We start from the raw sequence: 17,734 nt of genomic DNA on the forward strand, positions 1-17,734 counted from the left end.
TTAACCTGGTGTTGTTAAAACTTTTACTGTGTTTACCCCAGTCCAATGCCGGCATCTCCACATCTTTTTCCAATTGACAGGCAGAGACTAGCGGGGTATGACAGGAATCTGTACTAGGACCCCAACTGTTCACACGTTATATATGAATGATTTGGAAGTGAAAACTAAATGTATTATCTCCAAATTTGCAGATGAAACAAAGTTGAGTGGGAGGGTGAGCTGTGAGGGGGATACAGAGATGCTTCAGCGTGATTTGGACAGGCTGAGTGTGTGGGCACATGCATGGCAGATGCAGTATAATGTGGATAAATGTAAGGTTATCCACTTTGGTAGCAATAGTAGGAAGACAGATTATTATTTGAATGGGTGTAAATTGAAAGAGATAGATACTCAGCGAGAGCTTGGAGTCCTCGTGTATCAGTCACTGAAAGTAAGCGCACAGGTATAGCAGACAGTAAAGGTGGCAAATGGTATGTTGGCCTTCATAGCGAGAGGATTTGAGTATAAGGATAGGGATGTTTTGCTGCAACTGTATAGGGCATTGGTGAGGCCACACCTGGAATATTGTGTGGAGTTTTGGTGTCCTTATCTGAGGAAGGATGTCCTTGTTATGGAGGGAGTGCAGCAAAGGTTTACCAGGCTGATTCCTGGTTTGACAGCTCCGTCATATGAGGAGAGATTAAGTCGGTTAGGATTATATTCATTGGAGTTTAGAAGACTGAGAGGGGATTCCATAGAAACTTATAAAATTCTAACAGGGTTAGACAGGGTATATTGACAAAGAATGTTCTCAATGGTGCGGGCATCCAGAACTCTCACAGAATACTACAGTGCAGAAGAGGCCCTTTGACCTATCAAGTCTGCACTGATGCATGAAATGCCCTGACCTGCCTCCTAATTCCACTTGCCAGCACTTAGCCCATAGCCTTGAATGTTACAGCATGCCAAGTAATCATCCAAGTACTTTTTAAAGGATGTGAGGCATCCCACCTCCACCACCCTCCCAGGCAGTGCATTCCAGACCGTCACCACCCTCTGAGTAAAAATGTTTTTCCTCAAATCCCCCCTAAACCTCCCACCCTTCACTTTTAACTTGTGTCCCCTCGTAACTGACCCTTCAACTAAGGGGAACAGCTGCTCCCTATCCACTCTGTCCATACCCCTCATAATCAGGTCGCCCCTCAGTCTTCTCTGCTCCAACGAAAACAACCTAAGTCTATTCAATTTCTCTTCATAACTTAAATGTTCCATCCCAGGCAGCATCCTAGTAAATCTTCTCTGCACCCCTTCCAGTGCATTCACATCCTTCCTATAATGTGGAGACCAGAACTGCACACAGTACTCCAGCTGTGGCCTCACAAAGTTCTATACAATTCCAGCATGACCTCTTTGCTTTTGTAATCTTTCCCTCGTTTGATAAAGGCGTGTGTGCCATATGCCTTTTTCACCACCCTATTTACCTGCCTTTCCGCCTTCAGAGACAAACACGCCAAGGTCCTTTGTTCTTCGGAACTTCCCAGTGTCAGACCTTTCATAGTATACTTCCTTGTCAAATTACTTCTTGCAAGTTACTTTACACTTTTTGGGGTTCAATTCCATCTGCCACTTATCCGCCCATTTGACCACGAGCTTTCGGAACAGGCTGTCAAAAGCTCGTGGCTTTTGCTACCAAATAAACCTGTTGGACTTTAACCTGGTGTTGTTAGACTTCTTACTGTGTTTACCCCAGTCCAACGCCGGCATCTCCACATAATTTCTTGTATAGGTCAGGGTCGCCTGACTTGAACACCTAAGACCTGGACTTCAGCAAGCAGTGGATATCCTGGTGGCCAGGGAGGAATTAAAGATTTGGGTCAGCGTCCCTACAATCTCCTCCCTTGCCTCCCACAACAGCCTGGGACACAATTCATCCAGATTTGGAGATTTGTCCACTTTTAAGCCTGCCAATACCTTGTCACTTCCCATGATAATTTTCTCTAGAGCCTCACAGTCTCTCTCCCCGAGTTCCATAACTACTTCCTCATTCTCAGGGGTCATAGTTTGAGGATAAGGGGTAAACCTTATAGGGCTGAGGTGAGGAGAAATTTCTTCACCCAGAGGGTGGTGAATGTGTGGAATTCACTATCACAGAATGTAGTTGAGGCCAAAACATTGTGTGATTTCAGGAGAAATTAGATATAACTCTTGGGGCTGATGGGATCAAGGGATATGGAGGGAAGGGGGATCGGGATATTGATTTTGAGGATCAGCCATCATCATAATGAATGGCAGAGCAGGCTTGAAGGGCCGAATGACCTCCTCCTGTTTTTATTTTCCATGTAACCTTTTCCCCATGCCTAAGACTAGAGGGCATAGGTTTAAGTGAAAAGTAAGTGGTTTAGAGGGGATGTCAGAAAACATTTTTTTCACCCAGAAGATGGTGGAAATATGGAATACACTGCCTGACAGGGTGGTGGAGGCAGGTACTCTTGGAACATTTAAGAAGCTTCTGGACAAGCATTTTAATTGCCAAATCATTGAAAGCTATGATCCAAGTTCTGGTAAATGGGATTAGTATAGACATGGTGGGCCAAAGGCCCTGTGCTGTATGACTCTATGCTTGTGACTTGTAGGTGTTTGAGTGACTGTGACTCATGGGTGTTTGAAACCTGCAACCTTTAAGTATTTGAGGCCAGTGTCCTGTTGGTTAATGCCCCTGTCTTGTTGGTGTTTGAAGGAACATATTACTTATATTTGCCAAAAATGGGTCTTTGCTTCTAGCAAGAATAAATGAGCCATGAAACATAAGAGCTAAACTGATCTTAGATTAGTAGTTATTGCAGTCAAAGCTGACAAAGGGTAATCTGGACTCAAAATGTCAGCTGTTTTCTCTCCTTACAGATGCTGCCAGACCTGCTGAGATTTTCTAGAGTTTTCTCTTTTTGTTAAATAACAGGGGGAGCAGACTTTTTGTAAAGAGGGCTGTTGGGCAAAGGTACTTCTTAGGAGCAGTGATATTCTGCTTGGTATGGCCATAGTTCTGAAAATTGTTTGTAAACTAATGTTGAGTGTACTCAGGAATACAGGGAGAAGGAATTTCCGAATGAGAGATTGAAATCCTGTTTTGTGGGCCATTATTAAAACTGTCCGATTGGGCGTGACATTTGGAGAGAATTCCAAGGAATGATCCTCAAAAGTGAGGCGAGGAATTCTTGGTGAGACAGAGTTTCAACAAGGTGGGTGGGTTCTTGAGCAATCCATGGACAGCTGGGTGGGTTCTTGAGCAATCCATGGACTCTGCCTTGGTTGCATCTGCCATTTACTCTGTAGTGAGTTGCGCCCGACAACAGTTTACCTGTTAATTCACATAATTACCCTGAATGTTAGAGTAGAAGATACATATTGTAAATTGTTTTATCTTTCTGAACTTGTGTGGTAAAGTTTGTGTTTGTTTGTTCAAATCCATGGAATCTTCTGGCTTTATTTCAAAAGCAGGAGTCTTGAATCTCAGCCTTTATCTATTTTAAACAAGGCATCCCCACCCACGTCCCAGAATCTGGCCAAGGATCGTAACACCGGCACTGAAAGTCACGTTCAGTTGTGTGGTTGATAGAATGTCTTTTTGGACTGGCAACAGCATCCTGTTAGTGGAAAATAGTAATCGTTAGCTGAAAGTACTTTGGAATGTTGTAATGTAGGAAACAAAGTATCCAACTGGAAGACAGCAAGCTCCCACTAACAGCAATGAGATAAACGACCAAGAAATAGTTTCTGTCAATATTAATTGAGGACTAAATATCAACCAGAACACTGGGGAAAACTACCTGCTGTTCTTCAAGATAGTGCAATAGGATCTTTTATGTCCATCTCAGGAGATAATCAAGGCTACAGTTTAATGCTTTACCTGAAAGGCAGTACCTCTGACAAGATAGCAGTCCCCCAATAGTACGTTGGACCATCAGCTTAGGAGCACGCAGGAAGAGCAGCAATCGAACTCAGGGACAAGAGTGCTGCCCACTGGGCCACAGCCAACACACAGGCAATAGGTTATGGTTTGACTAACATCTCTAACTGGTCTCCCACCAAACGGCGACAGTTTCCTGTACAAATGCGAGTGGCTGCAAACCTAGGGAACCGCTGGAGTAATGGAGAGGCCCGAAGGGAGGTTGTTGTACTGAAGAAGGATTAAATGTTCAAACTTGAGACAACTTGAACCGTGGAATAAAGGGAGTTAAAAAAAAAAAGCAATGTGTTGAATGGTGCAGTAAAATAGCAAACACCGGACCTTCTCACTGTGCTTTTTAGGACAAAATAACTTATTTGTTCTGGAGCTGGCAGGAGTCACTTTTCACTCCATTTGTCTGGCAGCCATGATGAACACCAGCACCATTTTGAAAGGGTCCTATTGCCAATATCTGCCTATGTCAGGTGATAAGTCCCTTTTAACATGGAATTTTGGGTACAACAGTGTTAACAGGAACCTGAATGTCACTGATCAGTGTCCAGCTGACGGAAGTGAGGAGGCTCAGCTGAGAGGTAAGTGTCAAATTCTTTTTGTGGAGCTCAGGTGAGCACCTCCTGGGCTGCGGATTTATCAGATGATTGAAAGTATAATCTGGGCCACCAGGTCATTTGACATCCTGCTGCTTGAGTGACAAATTTAAAGGAGATGGGTGGCCTCAAAATTGTCTTGGGAGGGGGTGGGGTGAGTGAAGAGGGGCTCTCTTGACCCTGCAATAGGCGGTCGATCTCTGCACATGGCATGGTCAGCAAGCGAGAACCTCGATCCACACAGGGAACCACAAATCGGGTTGAAGGAGGTAGGAAGCTGGGCCTGTGCAGAGCTCTCATTTGCTGCAAAGTAGATTTTGTGGTGAGGGTTTGCCTTATGAGTGAGCACTGCCTCAAATCTGACTGCTATGACAGACAGTTTTCTGGCCTGGGTGCTCCAGCGTTCTGTTTTGCTGATTTTAATCAAAACCTCTCTGTCTTCCTTTTCTCAGGACATGGGCTGTATGGCATGTTTGAGATGCTCTCGTCATGGAGGGAGACCATGGAGGACCAGCATGTGAAGGAAAGGATCGCCAATGTGTATGCTGATACCATGCTGCCCATTACGCTCACCACTGCCATGTACATGGTGACGTTTGGCATTGGTGCCAGTCCCTTCACCAACATTGAAGCAGTGAAGGAGTTCTGTGTTAACACGTGTATCTCTGTGCTTTTCAATTACCTCTACCTGATGGCATTCTATGGCTCCAACCTGGTCTTCACTGGTTACTTGGAAAATAATTACCAGCACAGTCTCTTTTGCAGAAAAGTGCCCAAACCAGACGATCTACAAGCGAAACCCGCCTGGTACAGATTCATCATGATGTCCAAATTTAGTGAGGAGACAGCAGGACCCAGTGACACTAACCCCTATGAAAATCAGTTCCTGCTTTGGTTTCTCAAGCAGTATTACTGCGATTGGATTACAAACACTTACGTCAAGCCTTTTGTAGTTCTGTTTTATCTCGTTTATATCTCTTTTGCCTTAATGGGCTACCTGCAGATCAGCGAAGGCTTGGACCTCAGTAACGTGGTGGCGACTGAGTCTCGGACCGTCTCATACAGCACTGTGCAGCAGAAATATTTCAGTAGCTACAGTCCCGTCATTGGCTTTTATATTTACGAACCAATCGAGTATTGGAATGCCAGTGTCCAGGAGGATCTGCTGGAAATCACTGGAGGCTTTGTCAGGATATCTTGGTTCGAAACCTATCTGAATTACCTGAAAATATTGAATGTTACTGCTCCAGTGTCCAGAAGCGACTTCCTGGAAACTCTAAGGAATTCTTTCCTAAAGACTCCCCGGTATTCCCAATTCTCAGACGATATCATTTTGGTGAGGAAAGCCAATAATGAGCTGGAGGTGGTCGCGTCACGCATGTACCTGGTGGCCAAGACGGCCGAGAACACCAGGGAAGAGATTTATGACCTGCTGGAGACCCTGAGGAAACTGTCCCTGACCTACAAAGTGAAGTTTATGATTTTCAACCCATCCTTTATCTATATGGACCGGTATGCTTCATCAGTGGGAGCGCCCTTGCAGAACTCGTGTATCAGCGCATTGTTTGTCCTCTTTTTCTCCAGCTTGCTGGTGGTGAACACTCTGCTGAACGTCTGGCTTACTCTCACTGTGGCCTCAGTGGAGTTTGGAGTCATTGGCTTCATGACCCTGTGGGATGTGGAATTGGACTGCATCTCTGTCCTCTGCTTAATTTACGGGATAAACTACACCATCGACAATTGTGCACCGTTCTTATCTACGTTTGTCCTGGGCAAAGACCTGACAAGGACGAAGTGGGTTAAAAATGCTTTGGAGCTGCATGGAGTGGCCATTTTGCAGAGTAACTTTTGTTACATGGTCGGTATAATCCCCCTGAGTTCGGTGCCTTCAAACCTGATCTGCACACTGTTCAGGTGTCTGTTTCTAATTGCGCTTTTCACCTTTCTCCACTGCTTTGCCATTCTACCTGTGATCCTGACCTTTCTGCCGCCTTCCAAGAAGCGGGCGGAAAGGAAAAACCCCGACAACCACAACGAGATCGAGTGCATGGAGATGGTGGACCTGGATGGCACACGTGTGGTTGACCACATCACCTCGGTCTGATCGGCACAATGTAGCCAGGCGATATGTAGAGAGACGGAGAGAGGGTGAACATGTGAGAGTGTGTGTGGGATTGGGGGTGTGTGTAAAATGGGCCGATTGAATACTACTGTATGGGTAAGGGTGTGGGAGATAGGGGAAGAGAAAGTGCAAAATGTCAGCAAGAAGTAAACTTGGCACCTCCTGGTATTTGTACCTAATGCTAAGAGCACAGAATCAGCAACAGGTCTATGTCAATATTTGTCCTCCACATGAACCTCTTCCCACCCTTGCATCATCTCACCCTCTCAACTTATCATTCCATTTCCCCGTTCAGTACGTATCCAACATCCCCTTCAATGTATCGATACTATTCACCTCAACTACCCCTGGGTAGCAAGTTCCACACTCCAACGACTCTCTGGGTAAAGAAGTTTCAACTGAATTACCTCTTGAATTTGTCAGTGACTACCTTATATTTTACAGCCCTCATTCTTGGGCTGCCCCATAAGTAGAGACATCTTCTCTGTATCAACCCTATTGAACCCCTTCGTGGCTGAGCCAATTTGGAGGTACCCAGGGTACTGAGGCTAACAGGAGGTTGCTGCTCAGCGTCCAAGGCCACTGCGGAGACGGATTCGGGGAGCTGTACACATTCAATGATTCACCTGTTCATTTTCAGTCTGCGGAACTGGGACTTCCATCTGAAGGTTGGATGATCTAGTGGCCCTGATACACCATGCTACCGGCTGCAGTAAAATCCTTCGGGTAGGCAAGCTTGAATATCACGTTTGCACTTAGGAAGCGGGAGATGAAAGGGCAGGAGTCACCCGACTGATTCTGTGATCTCCCCTGGAGTATTTGTTTAATTGGCGGAACAGTTCGAAGGTTAAGAGCATTGATTTTCTGTTGCGGATGTCATGTTCACCTGTTAAGTGTGGGCATCAGCCTCCACAGCAAGAGACACCATGGAGTTTCTTACTGATTGCTTTACCTCTGAGAGTTTGTTTTGTGAAATCCAATAGATTATTCTAGGAAACGTTAGTCCTACTGGCAGCCCCAATACTGTTAAAGTTCAATGACTGATACGCCCCAGGAGAAAAATAGAATCATGAAATATCTTTGATTTTGTTTTTGCAGATTAAATTAAATAGCAGTTCGAACCTTGCACAGGAAGATTATTGAATGATACAGAACAAAAGGAGACCATTCAGCCCAGCATGACTGTGCTGCCTCTTTGAAAAAGCTATTCAATTAGTGCCACTCCCTAAAGCCCTTCAAATGTTTCCTTTCCATCTATTTATGCATTTCCATTTTGCTGTTAAATCTGCGTCCACCACCTTTTCAAGCAATTCCACGTCACGGTAACTCAAGGAGTTAAACATTTTCCCCTCGGTTTCGTTTGCCCCTTTATTTGTGTCCTCTAGTTACTGGCCTTTCTGGCCACTGGAAATAGTACCTCCTTATTTACACGATCAAATGGAAGGTAAAGTATGAAATGCCCAGAACAGACCCAGGATTTGACATATCCAGCATAAGGCTTGTCAATGAACCCTCTGCTGAAAGCCCCTCCCTTCCCCCCTGCCGAGAGCAACCAGGAGTTTCCCAGTGACCTAGTAGCAGGCTGTGGCTGCTCCTGGCTCAGGCCCCTTCAGCTGACAGAGACTGGATGGACTGTGAAACGAACGGGACACTTGCTGTTTCGCTAAGCACTCAGGGCTCCAAGCAAAGCGATTGGACAAGAGTCTCAGCCTGATGATTTACCAGCAACACTCGAGACAATTTCCCCATGAGATGTCATCACAGGAGGCAGACACTTAAACTTCAAACATCTCATCCAGCAAATTCGATCATTCACTAAATGTAATTTACCTCATTACCCTGCACATGACAACAAGCACATATTGAGAAGCACGGGATATTGTCCTGGATTCAGCTTAGTTGACAGATTGTGAACAGTGAAAGAATACTCAGTCTCGAAACCCAGATTCTCGATTCAGCACACCTCTCATTCAGATACTTCTTTTTGTCAAACTGACTTTTCATTGGGTGCGGAGCCCTTCAGTGAGTCATTGCAAATTGTATTAATTTGGCATCTTTCATGAGCGCAAAGCATGGCTTGTGATTACTGATCAATGTTGCACATTTGCCTCCTAAACAATCTGCTGGAACTTTTTACTAGAAAGTAAAAGTGAATGAAGTACAACAAAATGCTGGTTTGGGTTTACAGGATGACTGTTGTGCACTAAAGGATTAAACAGGTAGGTTCAGTTTCTACACACAACTAATGTTCACACAGTTAAGTGTAAATATGTAACCATATGTACTGTATGTCCCTGAAGGTGCTGCCACGTTGGTGATGCACTAAGTATATTGTGATGACCTACAACAATCTGTGAACACCTTTCCTTAAGTCTATTCAGAAATTCAGACTCTTTGTTAGAATGATTTATATCCTAACAAACTCATTCCTAGTTTTATTGAACACAAGGAAATTCCCTCAGGGTAAACCACTTTATGCTGTCATTTCGAGGTTCAGACGTAATCAGGAGTTTCAAAATCATACAAGTACCATATACACTGTAACCTCCCCAGTCTAAAATCTGTTTGACCTGTTATCAACAGGAAATTCTCTGGGCAGATCCAAGTAACACACGGCATCATTTTAGTGCATTTTTGGGAGCAGACACAGAAGATACTGTATTTGGATAAGTAAAACTATTTTTATCACTGCTTTATAATGTTTGATCACTATTTTGTGCTTTTCAGGTATATGAACAGTGCTTTTTGGTTTACACTCCCATGGTTAGACATTCTAACATCATTCTATAATCCAGAAAATCCCGCAATCCAGAAGTGACTTGGTCCCAAGTATTCAGGACTGGAGAGATCACAGTGTGTCACTTTCTCTCAAGCTTTCTCATCATAAAGGGGAATTCATGCCCATTTATTTCCGTGATATCTTCCTGTTTGGGCCAGATGCTTACTTTTGGAGCTGTGATTCATTTTTATATATATATATACAACATGTTTTGAATTGGCACAGGGTGACTTGGTGTCCCACAGCTCATCCTTGATAGGTGGCATGGCTGAATCCTTTAAGCTGGCAACATTAAGGATTATTTTATAAAGTCAGGATATAGACAGGACTGAAACGTGAGGTGGACTCTGTGACCCATGCTTCCATTTATTGAAGCTTTACATTGCAGTATTATCCTTATAAGAAGTCAGCATAAAAGACACAAGCAATGTGTAGGACTACATGTAATTTGCAACTTGGGACAACTTGTTACTTCCACTTCAAATGATTTTACTGCATGTTATAAACTGAGACTTCAGTAACATGCTGCTGAATAATTCACTGCAAATAAGGCTAGGGTGTCTCTGCTCTGCAGAAGAGCAGTATGACAGCAGGGCGGCGTGGTACCAAGTCGTTAGCACTGTTGCCTCACAGTGCCAGGGGCCCGGGCTCAATTCCGGACTTGGGTGACTGTGTGGAGTTTGCACATTCTCCGTGTCTGCGTGGGTTTCCTCCGTGTGCTCCAAGTTTCCTCCCACAGTCCATGGACGTGCAGGTTAGTTGGATTGGTCATGCTCAATTGCCCCTCAGTGTCCAAAGATGTGCAGGTTCGGTGGATTGGCCATGCTAAATTACCCCTTAGTGTCCAAAGATGTGTAGGTTAGGTGAATTGGCCATGCTAGATTGCTCCTTACTGTCCAAAGATGTGTAGGCTACGTGGATTGGCCATGCTAAATTGCCCCTTAGTGTCCAAAGGTGTGCAGGTTTGGTGGATTGGCCATGCTAAATTGCACCTTATTGTCCAAAGATGTGCCGGTTAGGTGGATTGGCCATGCTAAATGTATGGGGATAGGGTGGAAGGTGAGCTCTTTTGGAAAGTTGGTGCAGACCCAATAGGCCGAATGGCCTCCTTCTGCACTATGATTCTATGAACCCAACTCTGACTTCTCATACACCCAGTCACATTGCAGACGAGGGGACTCCTTTGTTCAGCCCAATGCTGCCTGTGATTGTTGCATTACATCTGAAGCTAAATCAGGCTCAGTGTATGACCAGTGACCAAAGAGATGGCAACAAATGAAATGAAAATTGCATCAGTTGGTAGGTCAGTGGAGAGAACAGACAAGTTAATGTTGATCCTTGCTCATAAATTAATAGACTTCAAGCGGGATTACAGAGCAGCAGCCACCTGTAGGAGCATTCAAACCCCCCGCCCAACCGGCCCAATATTCCACAAGGGTTTTGATTGGTGAATGGTGTCAGGGGAGTGAGACTTGAATAGTGAATTACATTTTTTTAAAAATTCTTCTATGGGATGTGGGCGTCATTGGCTAAGCCAGTATTTGTTGTCCATCTCTAATTGCCCTTGTGAAGGTGGTGGTGAGCCAACTTCTTGCAGTCCAAGTAGCCTGGGTACACTCACAGTGCTGTTAGGAAGGGATTTTGATCCTGCGAAGGAACACTGATATATTTCCAAGTCAGGATGGTGAGCGGCTTGGAGGGGAACTTGTATGTGGTGGTGATCAGCTATCCTTGTCCTTCTAGATGGTAAGGTCATGGGTTTGGAAGGTGCTGTTGACAAAACATTGGTAAATTGCTGCAGTGTATCTTGTAGATGGTACACACTGCTGCCAATGTGCATCGGTGAATGTTGAAGGTGGTGGATTTCTGCTACTCTGAACTTCATATTTCATTCATTGTCATTCACTGTCATATGCGTGAGGGGTCTCCTTTGAGACACTGGTCCGATCATATTGAACTAGCTGATGTTTGCAAAGACAAGAGGTTACAAAAATAATAAAAGGCCAAATCTTAAGGCTCTGTATCTGAATGCACATAGCATTCAAAGCAAAACAGATAAACTGATAGCGAAATAGATAGCTATTATGAAACATGGCTGTAAGATGACATAGATTGGGAACTGAAGATTGAAGGGTATGTGATATTTAGGAAGGACAAGAAATTGAGAACAGGTGGAAGGGTGACACTGTTATTAGCATATTAAAGAGGGATGACCCAAGTTCAGGAAACCAGGATGTAGAAGCAGTGGGTTGAGATGAGAAATGATACAGTCAAGAAGTCACTTGTGCGAGTGGTGTACAAGCCCACATGATAGGTCAGAGTATAAAAGAAGAGATGGGAGCTTGTCAGAAAGATACTGCAATAATCATGGGCGATTTCAATCTACATATGAATTGGAAAAATCAGATGGACATAACTAGTTTAGATGAGGAGTTTATAGAATGTTTTCAGGATAGTTTCTTAGAACAGCACGTTCTGGTACCAACCTGAGGGCAGGCTATACTGGACCTGGTGTTGTGCAATGAGATAGGATTAATTGATAAATTCATAGTGAAGGCACCCCTAGGTAATAGCGATCATAATATGATTGAATGTTGCATTCACTTTGAGGGAGTGAAGAGTGCGTCCAAGACTAATATTTTAAATTTAAACTATGATGGCCTGAATGCAGAGCTAGCTGAAGTGAACTGTCAAATATGCTGGAGTGATAGATCAATAGATGGTTAGTGGCAGACTTTTAAAGGGATATTTCAGAATATACAGAATAGACAGATTCTAATGAGAAATAAAAATTCCAAATGGAGAGCACATCATCCGTGGTTAATTAAACAGTTAAAAGGGTATTAAACTTCAAGAAAAAGCATATATTTTCGCAAAGATTACTGACAGTTCAGAAAATTGAAAAAAATATAAAGAACATATCAATACAAATACAAAAATAAAGAATGGGGCGGCACAGTGATTAGCACCGCTGCCTCACAGCGCCAGGGATCTGGGTTCGATTCCCGGCTTGGGTCACTGTCCGTGTGGAGTTTGCACGATCTCCCCGTGTCTGCGTGGGTTTCCTCCGGGTGCTCCGGTTTCCTTCCACAGTCCAAAGATGTGCGGGTTAGGTTGATTGGCCATGCTAAACTGACTCTAGTGTCAGGGGATTAGCAGGGTAAATATGTCGGGTTACGGGAATAGGGCCTGGGTGGTTTTGTAGTCGGTGCAGACTCGATGGGCCGAATGGCCTCCTTTTGCACTGTAGGGATTCTATTCTATGAACATCAAAGAATGACAAAAAGATTAATAAGGAGGGAAAATTAGAGTACGAGAGAAAGCTAGCTGGAAATATAAAGACGGATAATAGGAGTTCCAACAGAAATTTATCTAAGAAAAGAGCGAACAAAGTAAGCATTGGCCCTATAGAAAGCACATCTGTGGAATTAGTAATAGAAAGTAAGGCTATAGTAGGTGAATTAGACAGGTATATTGCGATGAATTAGACAGGTCTTCACTATAGGGGACACCAGTAACATCTCCTAAATAGCTGTAAATCAGGAAATGGAAGGGAGGAAAGAACTCAGGAAAATTCCAACTGCCCAGGAAGTGGTACTGAGCAAATTGTTGGTCTGTGGGCTGACAAATGCATGGGACTGGGTGAACTTCACCCTAAGGTCTTGAAAGAAATGGCTAACTATCTGTTGAAGCATTGGTTTTAATTTTCCAGAGTTCCCTAGATTCAAGGAAGGTTCCATTAGATTGGAGGATAGCAAATGTAACTCCTTTATTGAAAAAGTGTGTATGCAGTGTCGGGGGCGGGGGGTGGGGGGGGGGGGGGGGCGGGGGTTGTGTGCAGATAGAGACATAAAGCAGCAAACTACAGGCCAGTTAGCCTAACATTTGTCATAGAGAAAAAGTTAGAAACCATTATTAACGATATTATAACCGTGCATTTGGAAAAATTCAAGGCAATCAGGCAGAGTCAATGTGGTTTTGTGAAAGGGAAGTCATATTTAACCAATTTATGGGTTCAAGTGTGCTGTGGATAAAGGAGAACCGGTGGATGTACTGTACTTAGATTTCCAAAAACCATTTGATAAGTTGCCACATCAAAGGTTGTAATAGAAGCCAATGGTGAAGGGGGTAACGTATTGGCATGGATAGATGATTGGCTAGCTAACAGGAAACAGAAATTTGGCATGAAAGGGTTTTTTTCTAGTTGGCTGGATGTGACAAATGATGGGTATCTGTGCTGAGACCTCAATTGTTTACAATTTATATAATTGACTTGGATGAAGGGACTGAAGGTATGGTTGCTAAATTTGCTGATGGCACAAAGATAGGTAGGAAAGTGGTTTGTGAAGGGCACATAAGAGGTTACAAAAGCACACAGGTTAAATGAGTGGGCAAAAATCTGGCAAATGGATAATGTGGACAAATATTAAATTGCCCATTTTGGTAGGAACAATAAAAACGAAGCTTATTATCTAAATGCTGAGAGATTACAGAGTTCTGAAGTGCCAAGGTATCTGGGTGTCTTAGTGCGTGAATCATAAAAGGCTAGCATCCAGGTACAGCAAGTAATTAGGAAAACTAATGGAATACTGGGAGCGATTGCAGCGACGTGGGCCGGGAGACATAAGCGGAGGCCGTTTAGCAGGCTTCCCATTGGGCGCCACAGCTTCTGCGCGTCTCCAGGCCCCAGATTTCTGGCGGTGTCAGCTCCACACCGGAAATCGGCATAGAGCTGCTTTAAATCTTCATTTGAATTCCATTAGCGGGCCCAGGACTGAAGTCTCCGGGTCCACTAGCCTCTCCTCCCCACCACTGCCAGGAATGGTTCACTCCAGTGGGGTTTACAACAACTCCTCACTAAAGGGGAGCTGGCAGCCTGACCCTGCTGGAGTGAAGGGCGGCCATGGAGACCCCTGAGGAGGTCAGGGGTAAGGGGGGGGTGCCCCATGAGCATTGCTAGCCTGACAGTGCCAACCTGGTCCCCTGGCACTGCCCAAGGGGCAAAGTGGCAATGCCCACCGGGCATTGGAGAATTATTTTTTCCCAGAGGGTCGTGAGTCTTTGAACCTCTCTTCCTCAAAAGGCAGTGGAAATAGAGTCTATGAATATTTTTAAGGCAGAGCTAGATAGATTCTTGATTAACAAGGAGGTGAAAGGTTATCTGGGGTAGGCAGGAATATGGGGTTGAGGTTACAAGCAGATCAGCCATCATCTTATTGAATGGCAGAGCATGCTCGAGGGGCCGAGTGGCCTACTCCTGCTCCTAATTCATATGTTTGTATAACCTAAAGCTAGAGAAAGGCAGGAAACACCCTTTTCAGGTGAAGCAGCGCTTCACATGCACCTCCTTAAATCTGGTCTATTGCATCGCTGCTCCCAATGCAATCTACTCTACGTCAGAGAGACCAAATGCAGACTGGTTGGTCGCTTTGCAGAACACCTTTGGTCCATCCGCAAGCAGGATCCAGACCTTCCTGTCACTTGCCATTTCATCACACCACCCTGCTCTCCTGTCCACATGTCCAGCCTTGGCCTTTTGCAATGCTCAAGTGAACCCCAAAGCAAACTGGAGCAACAACACCTCATCTTCCGATTGGGCACTTTACAGCCTTCCGGACTGAACATTGTATTCAACAACTTCACAGCATGAACTCTGTCTTCCACCTCGACTCCATCTCCATTTATTTTATTTCATTTCTTTTCATCTTGTTCATTTTTATCACTTTATATTCTTATTTTTATTTTTCTACTTCTAATATCTCGTTTTCCATCTTGTTCCCCCCTCCCCCAACCTCCACCACACTCGAACCATCTGCTGCATTTCTATATTCTGCACCTTTGTTCTGCCATTTACACATTCTGATCTTTTAATGGATGATCTTAGCAGCATTCTCAGTCTTTATCATCACCATTTACATTCCCTTTGTCTTTTTGTCTATTTCCTATCAATTCCTATCAATTACTGCACCCCCCTCCACCCCCTCACCCTCACAGTGCAAATCTTGCCGATTTTCCTTGTCTTCAGCTCTGACGAAGGGTCATAGAACCATAGAACCATAGAAAATTACAGCTCAGAAACAGGTCTTTTGGCCCTTCTTGTCTGTGCTGAACCATTTTATGCCTAGTCCCACTGACCTGCACTTGGACCATATCCCTCCACACCCCTCTCATCCATGAACCCGTCCAAGTTTTTCTTAAATGTTAAAAGTGAGACTTCTTACTGTGCTTACCCCAGTCCAACGCCGGCATCTCCACATCGAGAGAGAATAGAGCCAACGTTTCAAGTCAGGATGACCTGGAGGGGAGGAGGTCAGGAGGGGAGGACCTGGAGGTCAGGAGGGGAGATTTGATAGAGCTGTATAAGATTTTGATGGGTATAGATAGAGTGAATGCAAGCAGGCTTTTTCCGCTGAGGCTAGGGGAGAAAAAAAACCAGAGGGCATGGGTTAAGGGTGAAAGGAGAAAAGTTTAAAGGGAATATTAGGGGGGGCTTCTTCACGCAGAGAGTGGTGGGAGTGTGGAATGAGCTGCCGGATAAAGTGGTCTCTGACCACTCCATCTGATGAAGGAGCAGCGCTCCGAAAGCTTATGGTATTTGCTACCAAATAAACCTGTTGGACTTTAACCTGGTGTTGTGAGACTTCTTTCTATTCTCTCTCCACAGATGCTGTCAGACCTGCTGAGATTTTCGAGCATTTTTTGTTTCTGTTTCATATTCCAGCATCTGCAGTATTTTACTTTTAAACAAGAGGGATTACGGGGGGTTACGGGAATAGGGCTTGGGTGGGATTGTGGTTGGTACAGACTCAATGGGCTGAATGGCCTCCTTTTGTACTGTAGGGGTTCTATGATTGCACATAAATGTGTTCTTTTCATCAAATTTCTGTACTGTTGTGATATTAAGGCCGGAATACCTACTTAGAGAATATGATAGACCAGTAGGAGGCTCTACGGCCTGTCGTGTTCTTGCCATCCCTTTGAAAGAACTATTCAATTCGCTCCACTCATCCCATCTTTCCCCTTCACCTAGAGCTGTTTCCCTTTCTGCAGCTCTCCGTTGAAAGTTACTATTGAATCTGCTTCTGCCATCCTTTCAGCTTCTCTTGGAGAAGAGTAACACTCGGAGGGAGCATTGTTTAGAAAATTGGGGGCCAACAGTTTTTCAGTGGTTAAAATGAAGGATTAAACAGAGACTATGGCCTGGCCACTGATCCCCACTTGCACCAAGCTGCCCTGCTGCATCTTCTTCTAAGAGTAGAAAGCAATCCTCTGTGAACTGAAGACACTGAAACCGCTCCAGTCCTTGGGCCCAAGTCATTTTGTGATTTTGGAATCTTCTGGATTTTAGAACAATGTTAGAATGTCCAATCGCAAGTGCATAAATACCGATGTAAATATTTATCTGAAACATAAAACAGCGATAAAGCATTCAGTAATAAAATTTGTCTTGTCCACTGTGTTAGTTCTTGTAGTCACAAGTCCCATTGTGGTGAACATTGCATCAGGTACAAAGATCTGGCTACATACTTGCCAAAAACTTGCTGGAGTGGGCCATTACATTGCCCGCACTCTGAATTGGATTTTTAATTTCACTCTTCAGGTTGTATTTTTCATCGCAAGTTGCTGGAAGTGTGAGCTTTTTTTGTAATAAATCATTCGTGAGACGTGGGTGTCATTGGCTAGGCCAGCATTTATTGCCCATCCCTTCTTGCCCTTGGGAAGGTGGTGTTGAGCTGCCTTCTTGAACCGCTGCAATCCATGAAGTGTAGGTACACCCAAAGTGCTGTTAGGGAGGAAGTTTCAGGATTTTGACCCAGCAGCAGTGAAGGAACAGCAAGTTAAGAGGCTCAGAGGGGAACCTCCAGGTGCTGTTCCCGCAGGCGAGGTTTTCTGCACAACCTGCTCTGTGTTTCGCAGAGGCGGTCCACCATTGGCCAGTGGCTGGATCTTCCTGTCCCACCATTATGAATGGCGTTTCCCATTGAATGCACCCCACACCGCTAGGAAACCTGGATGGGGGTGCACTGTCAGAGGGACTGGAAGATCCTGCCAATGTGAATGGTTCCAGCCTATGTGTCTGCGGATTATGTTGTGCTAGGTGTAGTGGATTTGGGTTTAGAAGATGATGTATAAGGAGCCTTGGTGAGTTCCTGCAGTGCATCTTGTAGATGGTGCACACAGCTGCCAGTGTAGCGGTGATGGAGGGAGTGAATGGCACCCCATCTACAAACAAGTGGGCTGCTTTGTCCTGAATGTTGTTGAGCTTCTTGAGTGTTGTTGGAGCTGCACCCACATAGGCAAGT

The 17,734-nt window shown here is 44.6% G+C and overlaps 1 protein-coding gene across 5 annotated transcripts in view; it reads left to right on the forward strand.

Moving 5' to 3' along the window:
- Positions 1 to 17,734, forward strand: part of ptchd1 (patched domain containing 1) — a 103,226-nt gene that overhangs the window by 74,269 nt on the left and 11,223 nt on the right. Inside the window, exons 3-4 of one of the 5 annotated variants that reach the window (XM_078232327.1) lie at positions 4,983 to 7,378; positions 7,751 to 8,871. In XM_078232327.1, the coding sequence (XP_078088453.1) occupies positions 4,983 to 6,634 (1,652 nt within the window). In that variant the 3' untranslated portion in view covers positions 6,635 to 7,378; positions 7,751 to 8,871. Of the gene's footprint in view, positions 1 to 4,982; positions 8,872 to 17,734 lie in introns of all 5 variants that reach the window. The other 4 variants (XM_078232329.1, XM_078232326.1, XM_078232330.1 and 1 more) reach the window with 4 other exon arrangements.

Source organism: Mustelus asterias, chromosome 17 (genome assembly GCF_964213995.1).
Source record: "Mustelus asterias chromosome 17, sMusAst1.hap1.1, whole genome shotgun sequence".
In the NCBI taxonomy this organism is placed as follows: Eukaryota; Metazoa; Chordata; class Chondrichthyes; order Carcharhiniformes; family Triakidae; genus Mustelus; species Mustelus asterias.